The sequence below is a fragment of the Nilaparvata lugens genome, chromosome 3 (assembly GCF_014356525.2).
Source record: "Nilaparvata lugens isolate BPH chromosome 3, ASM1435652v1, whole genome shotgun sequence".
In the NCBI taxonomy this organism is placed as follows: Eukaryota; Metazoa; Arthropoda; class Insecta; order Hemiptera; family Delphacidae; genus Nilaparvata; species Nilaparvata lugens.
In genome coordinates, this window is record NC_052506.1 from 97,483,349 (window position 1) to 97,507,809 (window position 24,461).

General features: G+C 36.2%; 2 protein-coding genes across 3 annotated transcripts in view; one reads left to right on the forward strand and one right to left on the reverse strand.

Annotated features, from left to right (window-relative positions):
* Nucleotides 1-6,362: 6,362 nt before the first annotated feature.
* LOC120350674 (endoribonuclease LACTB2) lies at nt 6,363-24,293 on the reverse strand. Of its 2 annotated transcripts, none has more exons than XM_039425227.1 (5): nt 23,816-24,293; nt 21,161-21,324; nt 17,915-18,017; nt 10,485-10,683; nt 6,363-6,693 (listed from the first exon to the last, which is right to left on the reverse strand). In XM_039425227.1, the coding sequence occupies exons 1-5, from the start codon at nt 23,992-23,994 to the stop codon at nt 6,565-6,567; spliced, it is 774 nt and encodes a 257-aa protein (XP_039281161.1). In that variant the 5' UTR covers nt 23,995-24,293; the 3' UTR covers nt 6,363-6,564. The 2 variants fall into 2 exon arrangements, with proteins under 2 accessions (XP_039281161.1, XP_039281162.1); XM_039425228.1 differs by lacking the exon at nt 6,363-6,693 and adding an exon at nt 8,705-8,846.
* LOC120350673 (NADH dehydrogenase [ubiquinone] flavoprotein 1, mitochondrial) overlaps nt 22,413-24,461 on the forward strand; it is a 40,802-nt gene continuing 38,753 nt past the window's right edge. The window contains exon 1 of the mRNA XM_039425226.1: nt 22,413-22,597. Within this exon, the coding sequence (XP_039281160.1) occupies nt 22,513-22,597 (85 nt within the window). The 5' untranslated portion in view covers nt 22,413-22,512. The remainder of the gene's footprint in view (nt 22,598-24,461) is intronic.

Sequence of the window (24,461 nt, forward strand, 5' to 3'; positions counted from 1 at the left end):
CACAGCACGTGGCGTGCGTGGCTGGACGCACGCTAGCTACTGTTCAAAACATCGCTTCCCAGCTAATCAAATGAAGCAATTCACATAGCAGCCACGGCCACGCGGGCAACGCTTGCTATACTAGCCACGCGTGGCTACCGTTCGCTCTCTGAGCGATCTTTTCAAACGTGTCCGGCCACGTTTTGGTCCGAGCATGCGCAGAACGTATACTAGACGTATATAAATGTAAAGAAAATAAAAACTCAGTACCCTTTTTTTGAAATATTTTATCACAACATGTTTCGGACATTTATGCCATTTTCAAGGATATCAGAAAGAGATAAACATAGTACAATAGATCAGGTGCACAGAATAACAAATATTATTGAAAATACATTGGAGGAAAAGAAAGTTTGCTCTGCAATTTTCTTGATGTAGCACAGGCTTTCGACAAAGTATGGCATTCAGGATTGTGCTACAAAATGAACCAGTCTTACCAACAGAATACAGTCTGATACTGAAATCATATCTTCAAGACCGTTATTTCAGGATAAAACAAGATGATGCTTTCTCATCTCTCAGAGAAATCAGGGCTGGAGTTCCTCAAGGAAGTGTGCTGGGTCCCCTCTTGTACTCCTATACACATCTGATATACCTCAACCCGAAAAACGTAACAGTAGCAACATTTGCTGATGACACAGCAGTTTTATCAGTTGGTGAAACTGTTGAAGTTTCTACAGAGAAATTGCAGGTGGCAGTCAACAGAATCAATGTTTAGACAAAACCACTGGCTTATAAAATTGAATGAAGCAAAATCAGTTCAAGTCAACTTTACAAACAGAAGAGTTCAATATATCCCTTAACACTCAATGGGAATATTGTACCCTACTCCAACACTGCAAAGTATCTAGGCATGACGCTGGATGCCAAGCTTAGATGGAAGGAGCATGTGAAGAAGAAAAGAGAACAACTTGGCATAAAATTCAAGAAAATGTACTGGCTACTTGGGAGGACATCAAAGTTGTCAAATTATAACAAATTGCTTCTCTACAAGCAGATTCTCAAGCCGGTGTGGACCTACGGAATTCAACTCTGGGGCTGCACCCGACCAGCAATATCGACATCATCCAGCGCTTCCAGAACAAAGTACTCAGAAGTTGTGTAGACGCTCTTGGTACATCAGGAACTCTGATCTCCACCGCGACCTGGGAGTGGCGACAGTCATCAGTGAAATCCAAAGATTTGCAGAAAAACATGAGAAAAGACTTCATCAACATGTGAACGTGGAAGCAATCCAGCTGCTCAACGTGCATGGAGTAAGAAGACTGCAACGCAGAAAGCCACACGAATTAGTTTAGTGCTAAAGTGTTCAATTGGAAGAGCAAAGGCAGAATACTGTATCCTTTATGCTAAAATAATCTCTATTTAATCCTTGACCAATATAGAAGGCTTAACCAATGGGTTTACCTTCACAAACAATATTCTTATCAATTTATGTCAAAATAGAATAGCTTATTAGTCTTTTACTAGGTGCTATAAAAATCAAGAAGAAAAAAAAAAGTAAATCTTACTATAGAGATTACCCAAGTTGAGACGCTTGTCAAATCAAATAAGGTTTTTTAAAGAGCAATAAATTTAGACGTGTTCCATGAAACAGACATGTTTTTAATGCAGGATTACCTGGTTTTACTAGAAAATAACGGACACCGAGCTTCGCTCTGGGGTACAAAAGCATAAAAAATTTATTACGAAAGAAGAAATAATGATAATAATCATCATATTATAATAATATTCATAGTTCATACAGAAATGTTCTATCTAATCACAGTGAATTGAGATTAATTCCCAGAGGCATGCAAAAATTTCCCTCACAAAGGCTCGGTTGCACAAAAACTGGTTAAATTTTAATCCTGATTAATTTCACGTGAACCAAATCAGAGAAGACCATTTCAAAAATATGGTTCTACTGGTATCAATCAGGCTTTAATAAGCCGGCTTTTTTTGCAACCGGCACTAAGTACCTGATTGAATGATTACAAAAGATCAACAACTGAGTCATAATTTTGACACAGTCCCACTCACATGAACTCGCTCATTCACTTCCATCATCAACAGACGACGAAATAATTATTATCAGCTTTTTTCCAAGGATAAATTATAATTAAAATAATAATTATCCTTTTAATGTCCTTCAGCGAGTTTCCCCAGGGATGAGACCTAGTGAAATCGAATTTTTATATTATTAATTTATATTATTATTAACCTACTATGTTCTGAATTTCGTGAGAAACGTTAGAGCCGTTTTCGAGATCCGGTGAAATACAAACATATAAACAGAAATTGCTCGTTTAATAGTATAGGATATAATCTTCTTTAAAATAATTTTATACTGATAATACTTTTACAAAAACAATGTCAGCCCGTTTCAACGTTTGAAATGGACAAATTTATTGTTATAATTTATTTAATTCTTTTTCGTGACTTTTTAATAATGAGTTAGCACGCTATGAGGAAGCCTTGGATGGTCCATAATCCGAAGACTTTGCGTGCAGATTTCAGCAAATATTCTTCAATTTTCACATAAGAATTGAAACTCAAAGTACCCATTTTAATACATATCTTTATTTACCACAACCTGTTTCTGCGTTGAAGCCGAATTTTATGTAAATTAATTTAATTATCAATGTAGTTAGTGAATGTTTCTTTGGAGATCATCTGACAGAGCACGAGCTACAGAGTCGGATCTACTTTTAAAAGTGATATAAAACATTGTGCTCTTGAAATAGAAATAAAATTATTTATATTCCATCGAAAGATCATTTTCTGACTACAGTACCCCTCAAATCCGACCTCGGGAAATTCGAAAATATGCCCAGTATATGCGAAGTGTATTTTTAATGATTTCGTTATAGTTCACTTTCTATATAACAACCTTAGAGTATAACCATATTTCCTGTCCATAGACTAGTAGTTCTGTAAACAGTAGACCTCGCGCTCAGTAAGTTTCATTGACCTGTTGTTGAAAAAATCCCAAGTAAACATAGAGCTTTCTGTCCTATCGTACCGTGACGTGTCGTCCCGGAATGTGAGTGTGAGCGCTGTTATCAGGTCTGGCTGCAACTGTCTACAACGTTGATGGAAAGATACATTTTCAAGATGACGATGTTTTTGAACTGGTAGTATTATAGTCCACTAAACACCTGATTTATGATGTTTTTTATGCTACCTTTTCTCTAGAATTCAAGACATAAATAAATTCAAATCGATGAAGTATTTTCAGTCATAGAACTAGAAGCAACGTTGAGCTATTAAAACACAAAATTATTCATACTCCACTACTTAGGGCTAGGTTTAGCTAGATGTGGAGTAGCCACAATATTTTATTCAATTTAACTAGTGGTTCTGTTGAACAGTAGATCTCGCGCTCAGTAATAAGTTACATTGACCTGTTGTTATGTTTTCTCAGAAAATAATAAATTATTCATCAATTTAAAATGTCTAGAAAAAATCGGAAATAAACATAGAGCTTTCTGTCCTATCGTACCGTGACGTGTCGTCCCGGAATGTGATTGTGAGCGCTGTTATCAGGTCTGGCTGCAACTGTCTACAACGTTGATGGAAAGATACATTTTCAATAATTCAATTCAATTCATTTCAATAATATGTTCGATGTTTTTGAACTGGTAGTATCATAGTCCACTAAACACCTGATTTATGATGAATAATTCTATAGTCTGATTTTTAAGGTAGACGCACACAGATCGTCATCGGACGGACGGCACGCATCGGACGGATCGGATTATTAGATTTGATGCATTGCTTTCAATTGGAGTGCGCATACCTATCCGCATCCGTATAGGTATGCGCACTCCAATTGAAAATAATGCATCAAATCTAATCGTTCGATGCGTGCCGTCCGTCCGATGACGATCTGTGTGCGTCTACCTTTACTCCGATATTGTAATTATATTTTATCAAGCAAGAAATTATATTTTCAATGATTTTATGATCAAGATTGAATATTTTGTTAATGAATTATATTTCTATTTTATTAAAAACCGATCTGGCAACAGAGCAAAGCGAGAAAGAGATAGCGCTATCCGCTTTGTTGAATGATAGACAAGGATAGCAATACATTTAAAGTGTACCTCGGTCCATTATAAGGCCACTAACGGTAGAATATGTTCTAACACACACACATCACACTCACAAATACACACACATATATATGTTCATCATGCATGTTTTGTCATCAACGAGGGGCTTCTAACATGGAATAAGCAACAAACAATAAATAAACCATTTAAACTAGTAGTTCTGTGAACAGTAGACCTCACGCAGTATTCTCATCCACAAGTACCTGATTGAAATTATAGACCTTATGGAAATACAGCATTAGACTGGCTTCTCCACACATCTGTGTAATCACTTGTCAGCTGATTTATGATGAATAATTCTATCAAAGACTGAGAACATAGATGTTTGTTTTCATTATGGATTACATAGATTCTATGTTCTCATTATGGAAAAGTACCACATCACTCACAACACAACTGTAAGATCTATCAAAGACCTTAAAGATATCTTATCTCTTTAAGGTCTTTGAATTCTATAGACTGATTTTTACTCTAATATTGGCGTATGAAGGAGGCTCCTTTTTCCTTTTATTATTATCCCTGAAATGCAAAATTTCTAAAAACCTTGTATATACGTCGACGCACAATTAAAAAACGAACATAGCTGTCAAATTTCATGAAAATCTATTACCGCGTTTCGCCGTAAATGCGCAACATATAAACATTTAAACATTAAGAGAAACCAAACTGTCGACTTGAATCTTAGACCTCACTTCGCTCGGTCAATGACTTTCGCCAATGTGATGACATACTATTGTTCCTTTCGTCAAGTACTATCATTCCTAAAAGATAGAACGATTTTAATTTTTGCAAAATCAAAAATTCATGGATTTCATGAAAAAAAGCAAATCTCCCAGATTTGGTTGATATTCGGGCTATGGATAGAGGTTGACCTAACAAGTGTTGTGATATAATATGAGACGTTTCGCTACAATACAGGGTGAGTCATACACTGAAACATAGAATGTTACCTCCACTCTCAGATCATGAAAATCACTCATCTTCAAATGCTTATAACTCAAGAACAGGAGCGAATTTCGCCAATGTGATAACATCTTTTGACCTAGGATTTGGAAACAGAATCTAAAGACGGATGAACTGCAGAAGGCGGTCAACGGCATAAGGATGAGGAAGGACACAGGACATACACCTCATTAAAGATCCTCTGGATTTGTCCTAGTAGAATCAACATGGTTATTCTTGCATCAAAATCAATCCGGAGGCAAAATAGCCCCTCATTCGGATCTCCGGGAGGGGCGGTTGCGAGGGTAAGAGTTGAAAGGAATGAAACATTTAGGCTGGCAACATGGAACGTTAAGACAATGAGTCAAGCAGGCAAAATACAAAATGCATTGAACTCTGGCTGTACAGAAGAATGCTGAAGATATCCTGGACGCAAAAAGTTACTAATCAAGAGGTTCTCAGGAGAATGAATAAAGAACCGGAGCTCCTGAATACCATTAAAAGTAGAAAACTCCAATACCTCGGCCACATTATGAGGAATAGCTCAAGATACAGACTTCTGCAAGAGATCCTTCAAGGAAAAATCAACGGAAAAAGGGGACCTGGCAGAAGGAGAATTTCATGGCTGGCAAATGTGAGGCTATGGTTTCACCAGTCATCTGCAGAGCTGTTCCGTAGCGCCGTCGACAAAATCACGATAGCCATTATGATCGCCAACATCCGAAAAGGAGCAGGCACGTAAAGAAGAAGAAGAAGAAGATAACATATTATTGTTCCTCTCGTCAAGTACTATCATTCCTGAGAGTTTGAGCGATTTAAATTTTGGACCATTTTTGCTAAAATTCATGATGTTTGATTCATGGATTTCATTAAAAATGCAAATCTCCCAGATTTGGTATATATGGATAGAAGTTGACACAACAAGTGTTATGCTATAATATGAGACGTTTCGCTACAATACAGAGTGAGTTATTCACTGAAACATAAAATCTCACCTCCAATCTCAGATCAGAAAAATCAATCATCTTCAAATGCTTATAACTTAACGTCTATACCTTATCCTTGATAGGATAAGGTCTGATAATTGGCTTGATAAGGTCTGTTGATTAGCCAACCATGCATGATATAATTGCATACCTGTTCCTTCAATAGAATAAGTGTTTTGGAACACATTTAAATTTTTTAACAAGTCAATATTTTAAAAAATGCCAATAAAAGTAGTTTGTTTATAATATCCATAATTTAAAACTGACGAGGCTGTTTTGGTAAATTAAAACTCTAGGATTATTAATATAAATCTTATTTATTGGAGTAAATGTGTTATCTGCTATGCATACAGAGTAAATCATTAAACATATTTGAGCATAATTAATATCGATTCTAAATCTTGTTTGATAGCGCTATTTTTAGAATTATTTATAATAGCATAATATGATAATTATCATACAATTCCATATGATAAATGGAAAACAATAATTATTCCTGTTTACACTTTGCTTTTTTCTTTCAAACTCCAACCATTATTGTGCTCTATAACTTTTCCATCTTTTTTCAACTTTTCAAAGTGTTTTCGTACAGCATAGAGTGCGGGCTTCTGAAGTTTTTCCGGATATTCCTGTAATTGAATGAATTCTCTTTAATATCAGAGATAAATTATTACACAATATAATAAGCTACTGAACTAACTAGTAAAATAAACAAAAGAAGGTTAAGGTTGAGGTAAAATTATTTTTCTATCATAATTTGTGATTTATTGACCAAGCGAAGTGAGGTCTAAGATTAAAGTCGACGGTTTGGCATTTATCTTAATGTTTATATGTTTTTATGTTGCGCATTTACGGCGGAACGCGGTAATAGATTTTCATGAAATTTGACAGGTATGTTCCTTTTTTAATTGTGCGTCGACGTATATACAAGGTTTTTGGAAATTTTGCATTTCAAGAATAATTAAAAAGAAAAATGAGTCTCCTTCATACGCCAATATTAGAGTAAAAATCAGTCTATAGAATTCAAAAACCTTAAAGAGATAAGATATCTTCAAGGTCTTTGATAGATCTTACAGTTGTGTGAGTGATGTGGTACTTTTCCATAATGAGAACATAGAATCTATGTAATCCATAATGAAAACAAACATCTATGTTTTCAGTCTTTGATAGAATTATTCATCATAAATCAGTTGACAAGTGATTACACAGATGTGTGGAGAAGCCAGTCTAATGCTGTATTTCCATAAGGTCTATAATTTCAATCAGGTACTTGTGGATGAGAATACTGCGTGAGGTCTACTGTTCACAGAACTACTACTTTAAATGGTTTATTTATTGTTTGTTGCTTATTCCATGATAGAAGCCCCTCGTTGATGACAAAACATGCATGATGAACATATATATGTGTGTGTATTTGTGAGTGTGTGTGTGTGTGTTAAAACATATTCTGCCGTTAGTGGCCTTATAATGGACCGAGGTACACTTTATAATGGCAGTGTTTGAAAAGAAATGTATTGCTATCCTTGTCTATCATTCAACAAAGCGGATAGCGCTATCTCTTTCTCGCTTTGCTCTGTTGCCAGATCGGTTTTTAATAAAATAGAAATATAATTCATTAACAAAATATTCAATCTTGATCATAAAATCATTGAAAATATAATTTCTTGCTTGATAAAATATAATTGATTATTTTAAACGAGAATGAACAGTTAATATTACATTAATAAACCTGTATGTATGCCCTCCATAGAAGGCATTGCCAAGACAGAGGATCGACAACGTTGTTTTGCTATTTTTCTCCACTGCCATTATAACGTGAAGATCACTATAGGACGGTTATGTACTTAGCTGCGGCGGCTCTAACCACGCGGCTCGAGTCGTCGCTAAGGAGTTGAACCTTAATCTGGTAAAAATTGAAGAATTTCATGTCATTTCTATTCTCTTTTAAATGTTTTATTCATTTTTCTAAAAAAATGACATTAAATATAAATTATAAATTAAATGCAGAATAATTTACAATTGTTTGAAGGTTCTCCAGAGAAAAGCATCAATTTTTAATAAAGTTTTTGCACAATCTGATAAATCTCGATGAAATAAATAAATTTTTGCTAACATCAAAAAATCTGGTGTGGCGCATTCACACAACTTTCCTTGCCGTTATGAAAATTGAACAACTGACGCTAGTGTTCCCGCGCAACTCAAGTCTACTATTTAAAGATCTAAGCCAGCTGGTGACAGGACAATAACGCTGCAGACACACGAAGTCTGCTATCTCTCCATAGTGAATGATTTAATAGAATCAACAGTTGCCAACAGTTTGCAATTTAATAATCTTATTTCCTCGAACTTCGAGCTTATTTTCAATTTTAGGTGAAAATGTTACTGAACATTAATTAATTGTAGAGATTTTCATGCTCAATCTTTTCCACTTGAAATTTTTTGTTTAAACTGTATCTGAATCCTAATAATATTGTGAATCTAAAATCAAACTTTGCATAGATGGGGCGCAGCTCCTGAAATGTTTACAGATATGGGACTTGTGGTAGTTGATAGAGCTTATCAATGACTTTTTTAGGTATAAATTTGATCAAAATCGTTGGAGCCGTTTTCGAGAAAATCGCAAAAAACCTTGTTTTTGACAACATTTTCGCCATCTTGAATTGCATTTGATCGAAATTGTTCGTGTCGGGTCCTTATAGTGTAAGGACCTTAAGTTCAAAATTTCAAGTTAATCAGTTGAGTAGTTCAGACGTGATGATGCGTCATTCGTGAATTTCCTATCCTGTACGTGAATAAGCCATTTTTTCTTTATTAGATTATAGATAAAAATTAAGAAAATATTTCAACTCTTTAATTAAAAATAACGTTATTAAGTCAACTGATTGAGTGGTATTTATGATCTCCTATTCATTATTATGAAACAATAAGTCCTATTTCCCCTATATAGCGAGTTCCACTTAACACTGTCCGCACTCCTTATAAGTGCAACATCAATCCATGCCATTTAACCATTAATGACAGGAAATCATTCTCACTTTAGTTTGACTATCCATTAGGAATAAAAAAACTGGAATTTTGCAATATTCAAATTTTAGGGCCGGTTTCCGAGCTCAAGATTTAGCTAAGTTCTCGACTTTGAACAGCTGGAGTCAGAAGATTGGCTTTCCGAAACGGGGCGCAGTCGCAGTCCACATTCAAATTTAATTTCGAAAAACTAGAAAATTTAACACAAAAGAAAATAATGTAGAGTTTCAGCTATTTAGAATTATTTATGAATGTTTCATTTCGTCAAGGAAAAACGTTTCCAATATTACAGAAATGAGAAAGTAAAGATTATCATAAAAACTCGACTAAGCCAATTTTCTGACTCCAGCTGTTTAAAGTCTAGAACTTGGCTGAATCCCGAGCTCGGAAACCGGGCCTTGGAATATTACGTAATGATGCTCAACAGTTCTCATTAAAATGCTCAATTGAATAGAAATAAAAAGATGAAGATGAATTCTCACACACCAGTATTAAAATGCTTGATTGAATAGTGTTCAATTAAATTGCTCACAACCGTGACAGTGAAAATATAATTCTCAAAAGTCCTTATGGAATTATTCATACTCGGAATAGTCCAATTAGAACACATGGGAATTATATTGTAATGCCTAGTCCATACTATCGCCCAATCGCTGGCCGAGTGGCTTGCCAAGTTGCTGGCATAGCTGTGTTATGCCGCATCCACATGTTGGCCCAATGACGACGAGCGCCAGAGTGTAGATGGGTGGTTTGCCAACGCTGGCTACGGGCGACTGGGCCAACATGTGCATGCGGCATAAAGCTTGGTCACATTGGTCTTGCCTTCCACATTGAGTGGATGCTCGGCTGACCACTCGCCTCCGCTTCGATGTCTTTCGATCGACAAAATTGGAGCGATAGCAAGCGAAGGCCAATGAAGGCGAGGGCTGACAAACCACCCATCCACACTCTGGCGTTCGTCGTCATTTGTACGCATTGGGCGATAGTGTGGATGCAGCATTATGCCTCTAGTGAGGTCCACGTTATAATGGCAGTGTTTAATTAGCAATGTATTGCTATCCATGTCTATCATTCAAGAAAACTGATAGCGCTGTCTTTTTCTCGCTTTGCTCTGTTGCCAGATCGTTTTTTAACTATATAAAAATATAATTTATTAAATATTGATTATGAAATCATTGATTAATTGATTATTTTAAACGATAATGAACAGTTAATATTACATCAATTAGCCGGTATCAGTTACCCTCCATAGAAGGCATTGCCAAGACAGAGGATCGGCAACGTTGTCTCCTATCTTTCTTCACTGCCATTATAACGTGGACCTCACTATAGTCCACATGTGGTTGGCCAAGTAAGTTAATAATGATTTATTATTTGAATAGGAATTTGATTTTACCTCAACCAATGGACCATGGCCGGGGTAAATAAAAGACGGCTGCAAACTTCTGATGGTTTGCAGTGATTTCATGTACTCGTATAGGTCTTCGAAGACAGTGGTCCCCTCGCCCAAGATACAGTCACCGCTAAACACAGCGTTCTCCTCTTTCAAGGCCAGCACCACGTGATCGCTTGTATGGCCCGGCGTGTGGATTACACTGGCAAACAAAATCAACAAACATTACAACTCATACTATCAACAGAGATACTGTCAAATTTCTCCATACTAATAATATTCTTAGACTTACCACTGCGGGTACGCGACTAGGTGCCACCCCGACAACTTGTCCCCTTTTAAAACCGGTTTTTAGGGGACAAGTAGACGTGAGCCATACCCGTCTACTTGTCTCCTTTCTGAAGAAGTGACAACTAGTCGGGGGTCACCCTATCGCTAGGGTGCGAGGTGTCAAGTTGTCGTTTACGGTCATGACTAGTTGGCAGTAGGTGTCAAGTAGTCAGGGGGACAACTTGACGTCAATGTTATATTTTTACGAGGGTACAAGTAGTCGTCTACGGTCACGACAACCTATCCCCTCGACTCCACTCCACAAGAAATCACCATTCCAGCTGGCTCTTCATTTGAAAGTTGGAAAATGAAGCCTAACTATCAAGTTCTATATGGAAAGGCATTAAGATTCCTAATTTTGATATAATAAGATATTTTCAACATCATGTCTTTGTGAGTGAGCCTTTTCAACCATGGTGCAATCAAGAATAAGTATAGAAACAGACTGTATAGAAACAAATGCATATAAATAATTATTTATCCTCATATTAATTACCAGACTTCATGTAATATCTCAGTTGATAACCAGACTGATATCTGCCATATCATTGATGGATGAAAATTTGACTGTCCTAGCATTAGGCTCAATTTGCTCGTAAACTGTCTGACGGAAAAATATAACTGAACAAAATGAGTTTAGAATTGTGTTCTACATCTGATTCAGTCATCAAAAGGGCTTATTATTCTTTTTTCCTCTTCAACCAACTCGAAAAAAATTGTCCTAAAAATAGCAAAGACGGCGAATATCTCCCGAACCGTGCGTTTGACGGGAAAATGTTACTGAACCAAAAGTGCTTAGAATTCAATTCTACATCATAGCCAGTAATAAAAATTGTTTGATCCCTCCTCCCTACGCCGCGGGGGTGTAAGTTGTGCCAACTCTGACGTACCCTGACGCGAGCGTGCGAGGTGTCAAGTAGTCGTTTAAGGTCATGACTAGTTGGCACCTCCGGTCCAGTAGGTGTCTAGTAGTCGGGGGGGGGGGGACAACTTGACGTCAATGTTATATTTTTACGAGGGTACAAGTAGTCGTCTACGGCAAAAATGACCAGTTATCAAGTAGTCGGGGTGACAACTAGACAGCTACTCACCACTGCTATAACAGATGAAAGGATATCAGTGGCATTTTGAGCTAGTTCTCCAGCCCGGTGGCTCACTATAGGCCTAGTGAGAAAATAGCTATAATAGGAATAATGTTTTTCAATGACCCAGTGAATGTTGTACGTTTATTTTCCCTTTAGAGTTAATTCAGCTATTATTTTACAATAGCTTACGGAAACAAAGCACTTCCAGCTGCTAGCATTGGTTGAATGGCAATTGAAAGCAATCCATTTTTCCTCCACCTACTGTCTAAAGTACTTACTTTACTCCCTGAAGCATAATACTAGAGTGTCACTTTTTCGCTCTAGGTAGTAAAAAACCGAAAAACTCCCTAGGGAGTAAAAGTGACTCCATTTAAATAACATGGGAAGCATCTCTATAAAAACTTACATGGTAATAGGTTAGAAGGTCTAAGCTCAGATGAGAAAGCGTAATAGAGGTGTCTGTCATTGAGTCAACTGAATTCAATACCACAACCAGAAATTTGATCAACTCATGAAATATATGTTTGTATGATATTATATTCTTAATATTAGTAGATGATGAAAATTTATACAATTTTTAAAATATTTTATTCTATTCAAAATACCAGCCAACAAATATTTTTGATCTGCATTCTGCAATTCAAATCTGAACCGCGTGATCTGGAGTCAGCCATTTTTGGTAGCCCAGCTGATATGATTGTTACAACTTTGGCCGATAGATAGCGCAATCAGCAGTGCCTATCAGACGACCGGTTTTTAAGTTTTCGATTTTAGGTTATGTTGTTAGGAAACATTGTCACCAATATGTAAGTTATTAGAATGATTTAATTTGCAGTTTCTATAAAAAAATGTAGATGGAGGAAAAATGTTGTGTACTACATCACGAGCGAAAAATACTTTTTCTCCCTCAGGAAAATATTGCTGCCTTCGGCTTCGCCTCGGGCTTCAAACTTTTTCCCACAGGGAGAAAAAGTCGTACTTTTCACTCTAGATATATAAATAATTATTTATCCTCATATTAATTACCAGACTTCATGTAATATCTCAGTTGATAACCAGACTGATATCTGCCATATCATTGATGGATGAAAATTTGACTGTCCTAGCATTAGGCTCAATTTGCTCGTAAACGGTGCGTCTGACGGAAAAATATAACTGAACAAAATGAGTTTAGAATTGTGTTCTACATCTGGTTCAGTCATCAAAAGGGCTTATTATTATTTTTTCCTCTTCAACCAACTCGAAAAAAATTGTCCTAAAAATAGCAAAGACGGCGAATATCTCCCGAACCGTGCGTTTGACGGGAAAATGTTACTGAACCAAAAGTGCTTAGAATTCAATTCTACATCATAGCCAGTAATAAAAATTGTTTGATCCCTCCTCCCTACGCCGCGGGGGTGTAAGTTGTGCCAACTCTGTAGGTGACAAGTAGTCAGGGTGACACCTTGACGCCAGCGTGCAAGGTGTCATGTAGACGTGAGCCATCCCCGTCCACTTGTCTCCTTTCTAAGGAGGTGACAACTAGTCGGTAATATTAATTGTTTGATCCCTCCTCCCTACGCCGCGGGGGTGTAAGTTGTGCCAACTCTGACGTACCCTGACGCGAGGGTGCGAGGTGTCAAGTAGTCGTTTAAGGTCATGACTAGTTGGCACCTCCGGTCCAGTAGGTGTCTAGTAGTCGGGGGGACAACTTGACGGCAATGGTATATTTTTACGAGGGTACAAGTAGTCGCCTATGGCAAAAATGACCAGTTGTCAAGTAGTCGGGGTGACAACTAGACAGCTACCCACCACTGCTATAACAGATGAAAGGATATCAGCGGCATTTTGAGCTAGTTCTCCAGCCCGGTGGCTCACTATAGGCCTAGTGGGAAAATAACTATAATAGGAATAATGTTTTTCAATAACCCAGTAAATGATGTACGTTTATTTTTCCTTTAGAGTTAATTCAGTTATTATTTTACTATATAGCTTACGGAAACAAAGCACTTACAGCTGCTAGCTGATAAGCGGTTGAATGGCAATTGAAAGCAATCCATTTTTCCTACAGTTACCTTGAAAAGTGACCATTCCTGCACTGATTACAGAATGCAAAGAATCACTTTTCCGCACTAGTGCGCAAAGTATTACTTTTCCTCCACCTACTGTCTAAAGTACTTACTTTACTCCCTGAAACATAATACTAAAGTGTCACTTTTTCGCTCTAGGTAGTAAAAACCGAAAAACTCCCTAGGGAGTAAAAGTGACTCCATTTAAATAACATGGGAAGCATCTCTATTTTAAAAACTTACATGGTAATAGGTTAGAAGGTCTAAGCTCAGATGAGAAAGCGTAATAGAGGTGTCTGTCATTGAGTCAACTGAATTCAATACCACAACCAGAAATTTGATCAACTCATGAAATATATGTTTGTATGATATTATATTCTTAATATTAGTAGACGATGAAAATTTATACAATTTTTAAAATATTTATTCTTCAAAATACCAGCCAACAAATATTTTTGATCTGCAATTCAAATCTGAACCGCGTGATCTGGAGTCAGCCATTTTTGGTAGCCCAGCTGATATGATTGTTACAACTTTGGCCGATAGATAGCGCAATCAGCAGTGCCTATCAGACGACCGGTTTTTAGGTTTTAGATTTAGGTTATGTTGTTAGGAATCATTGTCACCAATATGTAAGTTATTAGAATGATTTAATTTGCAGTTTCTATAAAAAAATGTAGATGGAGGAAAAATGTTGTGTACTACATCACGAGCGAAAAATACTTTTTCTCCCTCAGGAAAATATTGCTGCCTTCGGCTTCGCCTCGGGCTTCAAACTTTTTCCCACAGGGAGAAAAAGTCGTACTTTTCACTCTAGATATACAAATAACTATTGCGTACGATCCAGATTTGCAACATGGCCAATGTGTGCTGATTCGTTTCACATTGAACTGTCAGCATTGGTTAAATGGGAAGCGGCACTGATAGGCTATGAGAAGTGCTGACAGATGGAAGTGGGAAAGTTGTTATTAATAACAAAATTATACAGAAAAACATTTGATGGATTTCAGCCATCATTTTACTCATAATCACCCACTTTTCATATTCAATGGTAACTGTAGGAAAAATTTAATGTGAAATACGTGCGCAAAGTTCCTCTGCTGCACTCAAGAAACCATTCCGCACGAGCCGAAGGCGTAAACGTTTCTTTCGGTGCAGCAAACTGTCACTAGTTGCACTAATTGAACAATAGTTATTTGTGCAACTAGTGCGCAAAGTGACAATTTGCTGCACCGAAAGAAACGTTTACACACGAGCTGTAGGCGAGGCGGAATGGTTTATTGAGTGCAGCAGAGGAACTTTGCGCACGTATTTCACATTAAATTTTTCCTACAGTTACCATTGAATATGAAAAGTGGGTGATTATGAGTAAAATGATGGCTGAAATCCATCAAATGTTTGTCTGTATAATTTTTTTATTAATAACAACTTTAATTTATTCTAAACTTGATAATCCAATTGATAATTAATAATCGATAATTTATTCATATTAAAAATTAAATTAATCCAATTAATTTGAAAATTTGAATAATTTTGAGTAAATCTTAATTTCTAAATAATTTTTCAACCAATCAATTTATGAATGAAAAAAATATTTTTTCTACAACTGCGCGTAAAAAAAGAATTTACATACTCAATTCTCCTCGTAAAACAGCTTATTTCTGAGGAAAATCTACTTTTTCGCCACACTTGGATGTAATGAGCTGGTTTACGTGCGTCATATGGAGGCCGAAAGTGATTGTTTTCCGACCAGGCCGGTAAAACTTTACGGCCCTAGGGCTGTAAAATGACCTTGAATAACAGCTGATCGTGTCCGATCTCACAAAAATCATAGAGAGATAATCTCATAACGACTGTAATAATCTATATAATTATGTATTGTGAATCGCAGTATTATGTCTATAATATATTTTATAAATTACTGTTTCATAATTTAATATTTATTATTGTGTTTTTGATATCAAACAATAGAATACGATGATATCTCCATAGCCTCAACAATATAATGTTGGCTGCATTGTCCATTGTCAGAAAGGTACCTACGTATCGCAAGTATTTAAAAGTGAAGAATCGAATTTGAAATCAAAGTACAATAATTGTATCAATATTTAAAAGTGAGGTAGAGTAATAATTGTTTCTTTTTTATTATCGAATTCCACTTCTTAATGCAATACAATCAACAATAATAATAAGAAAATACAGCAGAGATCTGAAGTTTAAGGTAAGCCTACTGGTGAAACTCAGCCTTGACTGAAAAATTCCTAGTAATTTTTCTGTAATTTCATTATTAAAACTTTTACATAATTTTTCTTCAATATTAAACCATATAGAGAAAACATTAGGCCTACTCAAGATTGAATCTTCAAATGTTTTCTCTATGATTTAACTATTTTCAGAGCAATATTTTGTTGTGAAAATGCCGGCAAACCGGCTTCAAATTTGCCGCTATACACTATATTATAGTAGCCTACATACGTTACCTGACTTAATTCAGAGTGAAAATTTTATTGTGAGACAGATAATAATATTAATTTTAATAATATATAAGTCATGAGCCAAAGTCTGTTGTATGCTTTTTAGGAGTGAAGTAAACTTTTTTAGAAGTCTAGTTTACAGTACAGTAAAGTACAGTAATCACGTGTATGCTAAGTGTTATCAGTCAGGCCCATATATTCAACAATACGCAATGGCCGAGAGCATGAAGGCGTAATACATCAGAACTCAAAGCTCAGTGAATAACAAACAATGATCTAGGTTCGAATCTCGGTCAATGACTTATTTTTTTGTCAATGAATTTTGACTTTTATTACCTATTTTTTATATTAGTTACCATAATTTAAATTTCAATCAATTTTTTAGATATATTTTGATATATTTTTAATTTTTTCATCACATTATTTCAAAATAGTAATGAAAATTCTATTCATCCATCTATCCATGATATATTGCACCGGGTGCAAAGCTTGCGCCTAATATTAATAGTATAAAAATATGGTCACTATTGTAAATTATTAATTAGTAATATTGAAATTAATTGACAGTAAAAGTTGTCATAACCAAGATTCAAACTATGAAAATAGGCTTTTTGAATTTTATTTATTTTTTAATTTCTTATATATTGGAAAGTTTTTTTTTTTTGGTGTGGCAAAAAATAGCGTTCGCACCATGGGCAAAAATGTATTTCCGGCTCTCAATCTTTTCTAGTCATCGGCCTACGGCCTCGGACTTAAAAACCGATTTCGAGCCGGAAATATCTCATTTTCGGCCCTAGGTGCGAAATATACTATTTTGCTTGCTGACCATCCGCGCAAGTGCAGTAAATTTTCTTTACACTCACAAATCATTCACGCATGCGCAGAAGAGTTTCTTTACACTCGCCAATCAGCTGATGGTAAGCAGCTCGCCAAAAGGTCAGATCTTAACCTAAAAAGTCGGTAATTGTAACTCCGCCGATATAAGTAATTTAACAGGTTTGGGCAGTTGTACAAAAAATGTTGTATGTAATTCGCGCATAATGCTTCTTTATCGCTCTTGCAAAATTATCAACTGTTTTGCGCGAGCGATAAAGTCGCGCATTACGCTCTTAATACATAAATAGCTAATTTGAAATATTGAATAATTAATAATATTCAAAATGTATAATTCAATGAGTTCTCATTTTTATTTATTTGAAAATCAGAAAAAATATAGATAGAACAAATTTGCAGTCAAAATACACACCAAAAATGTCAACAGCTGATTGGGATGGCTGCAAGATTATACACAAAGTATTAAGAGTACACAAAGTAATATTTTGCGCACTAGAGCGGAAAAGTTATTCTTTGCGGCCTGCAATCAGTGCAGAAATGGTCTCTTTCCAAGGTGCCTGTAGAAAAATAACTATTAAGCATCCCTTATAAATAAAAATAATGTTTCTTATTTATTCAATATTTATAGAAATGCTGATCATGTAGAAAAGTGAAATACTTACGATAAGGTGGCTCCTTCAACCCGAAACACTTGTCCATTTTCTAAAGGTCTAAAGTCCACTTTCTCTTCAGTATCGGATCTTGGAAATTTCCACACTTTGCATTCTGCAAAAAGTTATTACATATTTCAAATTTATAGTCATATTTCAAATTTTAACTTATTTCTTTACATCGCGAGTTTAAGCTGAAAGCTGCTCTATATGACAGTTCAAATTAAGAAGGTACATACCACGGTATTTAAATGAAAACATGAATTTAGCACAAACATGCGCGTGAGACCTACGTCTTCTTCTATATACCGTGGTACATACCATACTTTATACCATCTTCTTCAACTTTTACCAACTATTGTGGGATCGAAGGGGTCATAATGCAAAACACATGATTATGATCAAGATGGCAGTGTGTGGAATCCGACCCAGGTTTCAAACAACAAAACACAGTGCCGGTTGCACAAAAGCCGGTTAAATTTTAATCGTGATTAATTCCACGAGAACCAATCAGGAAGTCGTCTTAAAGAGGCCTTCTCTGATTGGTTCTCGTAAATTTAATCACAGTTAAAATTTAAACAGCTTTTGTGCAACCGGCACACACTATTACATGCATGGCTAACAGTTAAAAATCTGAGTCAAGTCATTTTCCAGAAACTCCTTGTAATAACTCGCATCAAAGTTTTATTAAACAAAATTATACAGATCATGGAAGATCATTTCAAGTGATGAGATTATTATAAAATGTTCCTAGTTATAAAATAACACACACAATCATGTGAATTTGATCATCTGATATCACATCCCTCACACTGTAATACCATAGACTCATAGAGAAAATATGGCCATATTTTCTGTATGTTCATAGGCCCTGACCTTCAAGCATTTGGTCACCACTCTCTCAAATGCACCAAATTCTCATTGCTTCACCCTTGTTGAAGGAGCGTGTAGAGCTGAGCTCCTGTAGCATCTCGTATATTATTATTATTATGTTAATATCACCCTGGTTAAATCAGTGGTCATATTTATATAAATTGTCGTTCTTTCTAATAGCAAAAAGTGATTTAATAATATGCAGTTCGTGATGGAAAACAACATTGAAGAATTTTATTTAAACTCTTCGTTCTCTTCTATGTGTATAGATATTGATAAGATATCCTATGGTACAGGTCATCGTTTGTTTTCCGAATTTCAACTCGATTTTTGTTAACTCAAACTGATTACTGTCGACTACTGTCTATTATTACTGTGCTGTTGGGGTGAGAGTGTAAGAACGGAACAGTAAGAGACTGCCAGCGTCACATAGCTTCACCAAAAACAGCTACTAGGACTATCGGTTTGAGTTAACAGTGAAATTTAGAACATGAACGCCCTATACCATGGGATATCTTCTTATACTATCTGTTATCTATGGTAATTATTTATCCATTTATTTATAGACAATAAATACAATGCAGGTAAAAACAACAGGCATTCGCCCAAAGACTGCTTTAAACCTTAATTTGGAATACACAGTCTAGAGGTTATGTAAATGATAACTTAAATCACACACTATTTTTAGTCTAAAAAATGTATGTTCTACAATAATTTTGAATTTATCAGATTAATTAATTTCAAAATACAAATCCAAACAAAAATCTTTCTTCACAATCACAAAAAATATTGAAAATTTCACTTAAATCAACAAATTATACTTTTGTTAAAATTCTAACGTCAAAACATCTGATCCAGAACATGATACATGATTGAATGAATAGAATCGAGTTGGTCGATTTGAGTGTACCCCAGCAGAGAGTTGCTGTTGATCTTCTTGGAGTAAACTAGAGATTGGACTGGTCAGTACACACTCAAAAAATATGCTCCGGGTTAACTCGGTTATTTTCTCACTGCAAGTACTCAAAAACACAGTGAGCTTCAAAGCCCTAATGGTGGTATATTACGGTTATATTTTTCCTTTCCTCAAGTATGGCATAACCCTTTGGGAAAGATCTAAATTCTCCATCCAAGTATTTGCATCTCAGAAAAAAGCATTAAGGCTCAACTCACACTTACGCGACTCAGGTCGAGAAGAGACTCGACTCTAGTCGAGAGCATGAGTTTTCAAATGTTGATGTCGCGGAGACTAGAATCGACTGGTCTGAGTGTCACCATTTGGAAACACATGCTCTCGACTAGAGTCGAGTCTCTTCTCGAGCTGAGTCGCGTAAGTGTGAGTTGAGCCTACGAATTATTTTTGGTAAGCCCCCAGATATCCCTGACGAAAACTTTTACTTAGTAGCGAGATACTCACACTGCCGTCACTGTATGTCTTGGAGATCTGTACTTACACTCACAAAAACCTTTCAAGCTTCATCCGCAATAATGGAATCCACAGTTACAATACAAGGCACTCAGCCTCCCTATCAGTTGCTGCTCATAGAAACGCCAAATTTGAAAAATTTCCGAAATATATGGGCCCAAAAATATATATAATAGGCTCCCGCAGGATATTAGAGACATGGCGGACTTACGAAGATTCAGAGGATTGTTAACGACTATTGCTTGTAACACCATACTATTCTGTGGATGAATTTCTGCAGGAGTAATATATTATTGTTCCTTGCCTTTGATTCAACCCAGGCCCTTGTGCAGAGGAAACGCATGTTTTCCGAACAGCCAGTACTCGTCAACGGGAGAGGGTATTGCCCTGGAACGAATGTTGGCAGACGACCCATACTATGCCATTTCAGTTGCTATGAGCGTTGGAACGTACAACATCGTGTGTTCGCTGTTAAGCAGTTTTTTTTTAAACAAAGAATCTGTAGTCACAGAGCAACGCTTTTCCGTCAATATTTTAGAGTTGAGGGTCGAGGTGCAATGCCCGATCGAAATACTGTACTCCGATGGGTTGCAGCGTTTAGGAGCACTAGTTCTGTGATGAAAAAGAAACCACCTGGTCTTCCCTGTTCCCCGGAAAGTGTAGACCGTGTCAGAACGGCCGTTGTTACTAGTCCTAGACGATCGACTCAACGACACTGACTCGGTTTACATTTTCAGGAGTACGAACTGAACGGGAAAGGTACATAGGTACTTTAGACTGACTGCGTTTTTTAAAAATAAATTTTATGTGACTATTGTATAATAATTACAGTACGTTGTCAATGTGATTGCGATTTGTGTTGATAACCTTCCCTAGGTTGCTCGTTTTTGACTCATCCTCTGTCTGATTATCAGATGTTTAGGATGCAATTATAAATTTAATTGAAATTGAATAGTTACCAGGATTTATTTTGGCCAGCACTTCGGGAACAGCACCGACATGATCATGGTGCCAGTGTGTCAAAATGATGTGTTCCAGTTGGACTTTCTCATTCGTTAGAACTCCTTTCAATGTATCCGAGTACTCTGGAATCTGTGGCTCGCTGGTATCGATCAAAATTCTCCTGAAAAAGTCAAAGCTAGTTTGAAAATATCTGTTAATTTGATTCCATTGGTGGAAACAATTTCTTAATGTAGGAATAGAGGACGATATTATGAGATAAAACTGATGACTGGGATGAAATACGGTAACTTATCATTATTTATTTATATGCAGGTTTACATAGATCATTGAGGGCTTAGTTTTGGGTCCCTTGCTGTTTTTGATAGCCATAAATGACTTGAACCCTCAATTCTTCATCAATCCATGACCAGCTTGTGCTGGATAGATTTCGTCATTAAAAATTGAAAACTCAAAAAACACAAAAGTCCATACTTAATCAAGATGGCATGCCAAATAGGTGGATAAAACTTGTGATCTCCTCATTACCCAATGAGTAGAGTGGGAGGCTAAGGCCCGGTTGCACAAAAGCCGGTTAAATTTTAACCGTGATTAATTCCAAGACAACCAGAGAAAACCTTTTCGAAAGACGGAGGAGAATCCTCACACAACTGCTTGAGTGACCCAGCGTACAATTACATAATTGACGTTTTAATAACCTTGAAGGAAGACACTAAATTTGCAGATAATTACTATCTCGTCTGGTCTAAATCCAACACAGGCTCATGGCGGAAGTTGTGTTTGGAGGAGCAAGGATGTGGCTGTAACGAATAAGCAACAATTGAATCTAGGCAAGAATCAGAGGCTGCTCTGTTCATTGGCACGGAATAGCCCTGATCCTTAGAGTGTGGACTCAGAAATCCTCAGATTGTGGACTCAGAGATCCTCAAAGTGAGGACTCAGAGATCCTCAAAGTGAGGACTCAGAGATCCTCAAAGTGAGGACTCAGTGATCCTCAAAGTGAGGACTCAGAGATCCTCAGCGTGTGGACTCAGAGAGGGACTATGTAAGAAGCTGTCAGGAGTGACCTACCTACTAAGAAAGCTGGCACAGCTGGTGAGCAAACCCTATAGTGAGGTCCACGTTATAATGGCAGAGTTTGATGAGCAATGGTTTTGCTATCCTTGTCTATCCAAATATCCAAAGTCGTAATCATGGTCAGGTCTTCCTGGATAGATCGTGTCAATTAAATGTAGATGCCATAAACTGTATGGATGCCCAAGCGTTGGAATATGGGCTGACAGTGTGCATCATACTCGCTAAACGTCATTACACGAAGTACCTTTTTCTGGAGCAGGAGTATGTCCTTCACATGCGCCGAATGTCCCCATATCAAGATGCCATACTGTATGTGGCTGGCAAATACTGCATGGTACAGCATCAACAGGCGTTCAACAGTAAGTAGTCTTCTCATCTTCCGAAGCAGATATCATTCAACAAAGCGGATAGAACTATCTCTTTCTCGCTTTGCTATGTTGCCAGATCGTCTTTCAACAACGTAGAATAAATAATTCACAAAATATTCCATCTTAATTATGAAATTATTGAAAAATATAATTTCTTGCTCAATAAAATAATACTTATTATTATTCTTAACTAGAATGAACAGTTAATATTACTTCAATAGACCTGAATCAGCTTCCGTCTATAATGGCATTGACAAGACAGAGGACCGGCAACGTTGTTCTTCTACCTTTCTTCACTACGTGGACCTTACTAATTGTGGTTCACTATGCCCTCTTCCACAGCATCCTGAGCTATGGGCTGCAGCTGCAGCTTTGTGGTCATGCATCGGATTGTCAAAAAGTTTTTACAATGCATAAGAGAGCATCATCACCTGATTTGATTTGATTAAATTTTCTCCCTGGAGACTCTTTAAAGAGTATAGGAAATCGTCAAGGACTATTTGTCAAAAAAATAAAGGAATACATATAAACATATATTATATACATCACATTCCACAATGTACATTGCAATTTAATCCTCCCAAAAGCCTCATTCTCCATCCATAAATTCTTGAATACTGTAGTAAACCCCGTTTGCTAAATATTTTCTCAATAGCTTTTTGAAAATATCCTTATTCTCATTTTCTCTCAAAGCTGACGGCAGTTTACTCATAAATTTCATACCCATATAAGAAGGCTTATTTTCATACTGAGCTGTCCTGTGGTATTGTGAAAACCACCTCCAGTGGTTACATTGAAAGCTGTAGATCGCTATACAAGTCTTCTGAAATAATTACTGTTTCTTATTACAGTAGCTTACTATTATTATTCAAGTGCTCTATATGTGAAGGTAAATTTTGACTTGTACAACTTGAGGAGAGACTTACAGTAAACAGCTTTGAGTACCCAGGCATTCAAGGCAAAGTAAAAGAATTGACTGAAAAAAACCGTTTTCTATGGGCACATGTGTTCTTCGAGTCACAGTCGCCATGCCATCTCAGGAACTCAAGTTTATATACATGACTTACTTCAAGGAAACTTTATTCTTTTTTTGAAACAAACTATCCGGCTTCGCTAGTCTTGGTGAAGAATAAGCCAATAAAAATCTAATTATTTACTATTTATTAGTATGTATCTAATTAGCTATGTGAGTAGTATAAAATAAGTAACCTGTCTCCTGTGCCTACAATGTATGAATTTGTCCCTTGTAATGTCATTGGTCCAGGATTACTGCCCAGCACACGTATAACTCGTGTTGTTAATTTTGAAATTGCTGGAAGAACAGTTGTCATTTTTGGAATATGTATGCTACACAGCAAAAGAAATATTGATAAAAGAAGAGTTTTCATGTAATAAAACGATATCGCAGTAACTTATTTTTTCAACTCTGCTGCATACTCTTATCATTCAATTTATAGGTTACTTCATCATAAAATCATATTGTTATCAAGTACAGTAATAAAACTCCTATTATTTGATGCTCTTGAATTAAGAAATATGTCAAGTCAGACTTATCAGTTCACACTGCATTAGTTGAGTTATTTATTCTTATATTACCGTATTTGTTCTATCTATTATCTTATTATTTCACACATTTTTATAGGTTATGTTATGATTATGACGACAATCGACAATTCAAGAGTCGAGAGTGCCATGTGTCGACAGTGCAAAAACCGATATAATCTATCGACTTTTGAATTATTAAGATTGATTTGAATATAAAAATATTTTCCTTTATAATAATATAATACATTTTTCTTGTTGATTGAAAAAAAGAGAGAATGAGATTTCTTCTATGTCATTATTTGTAATTTGA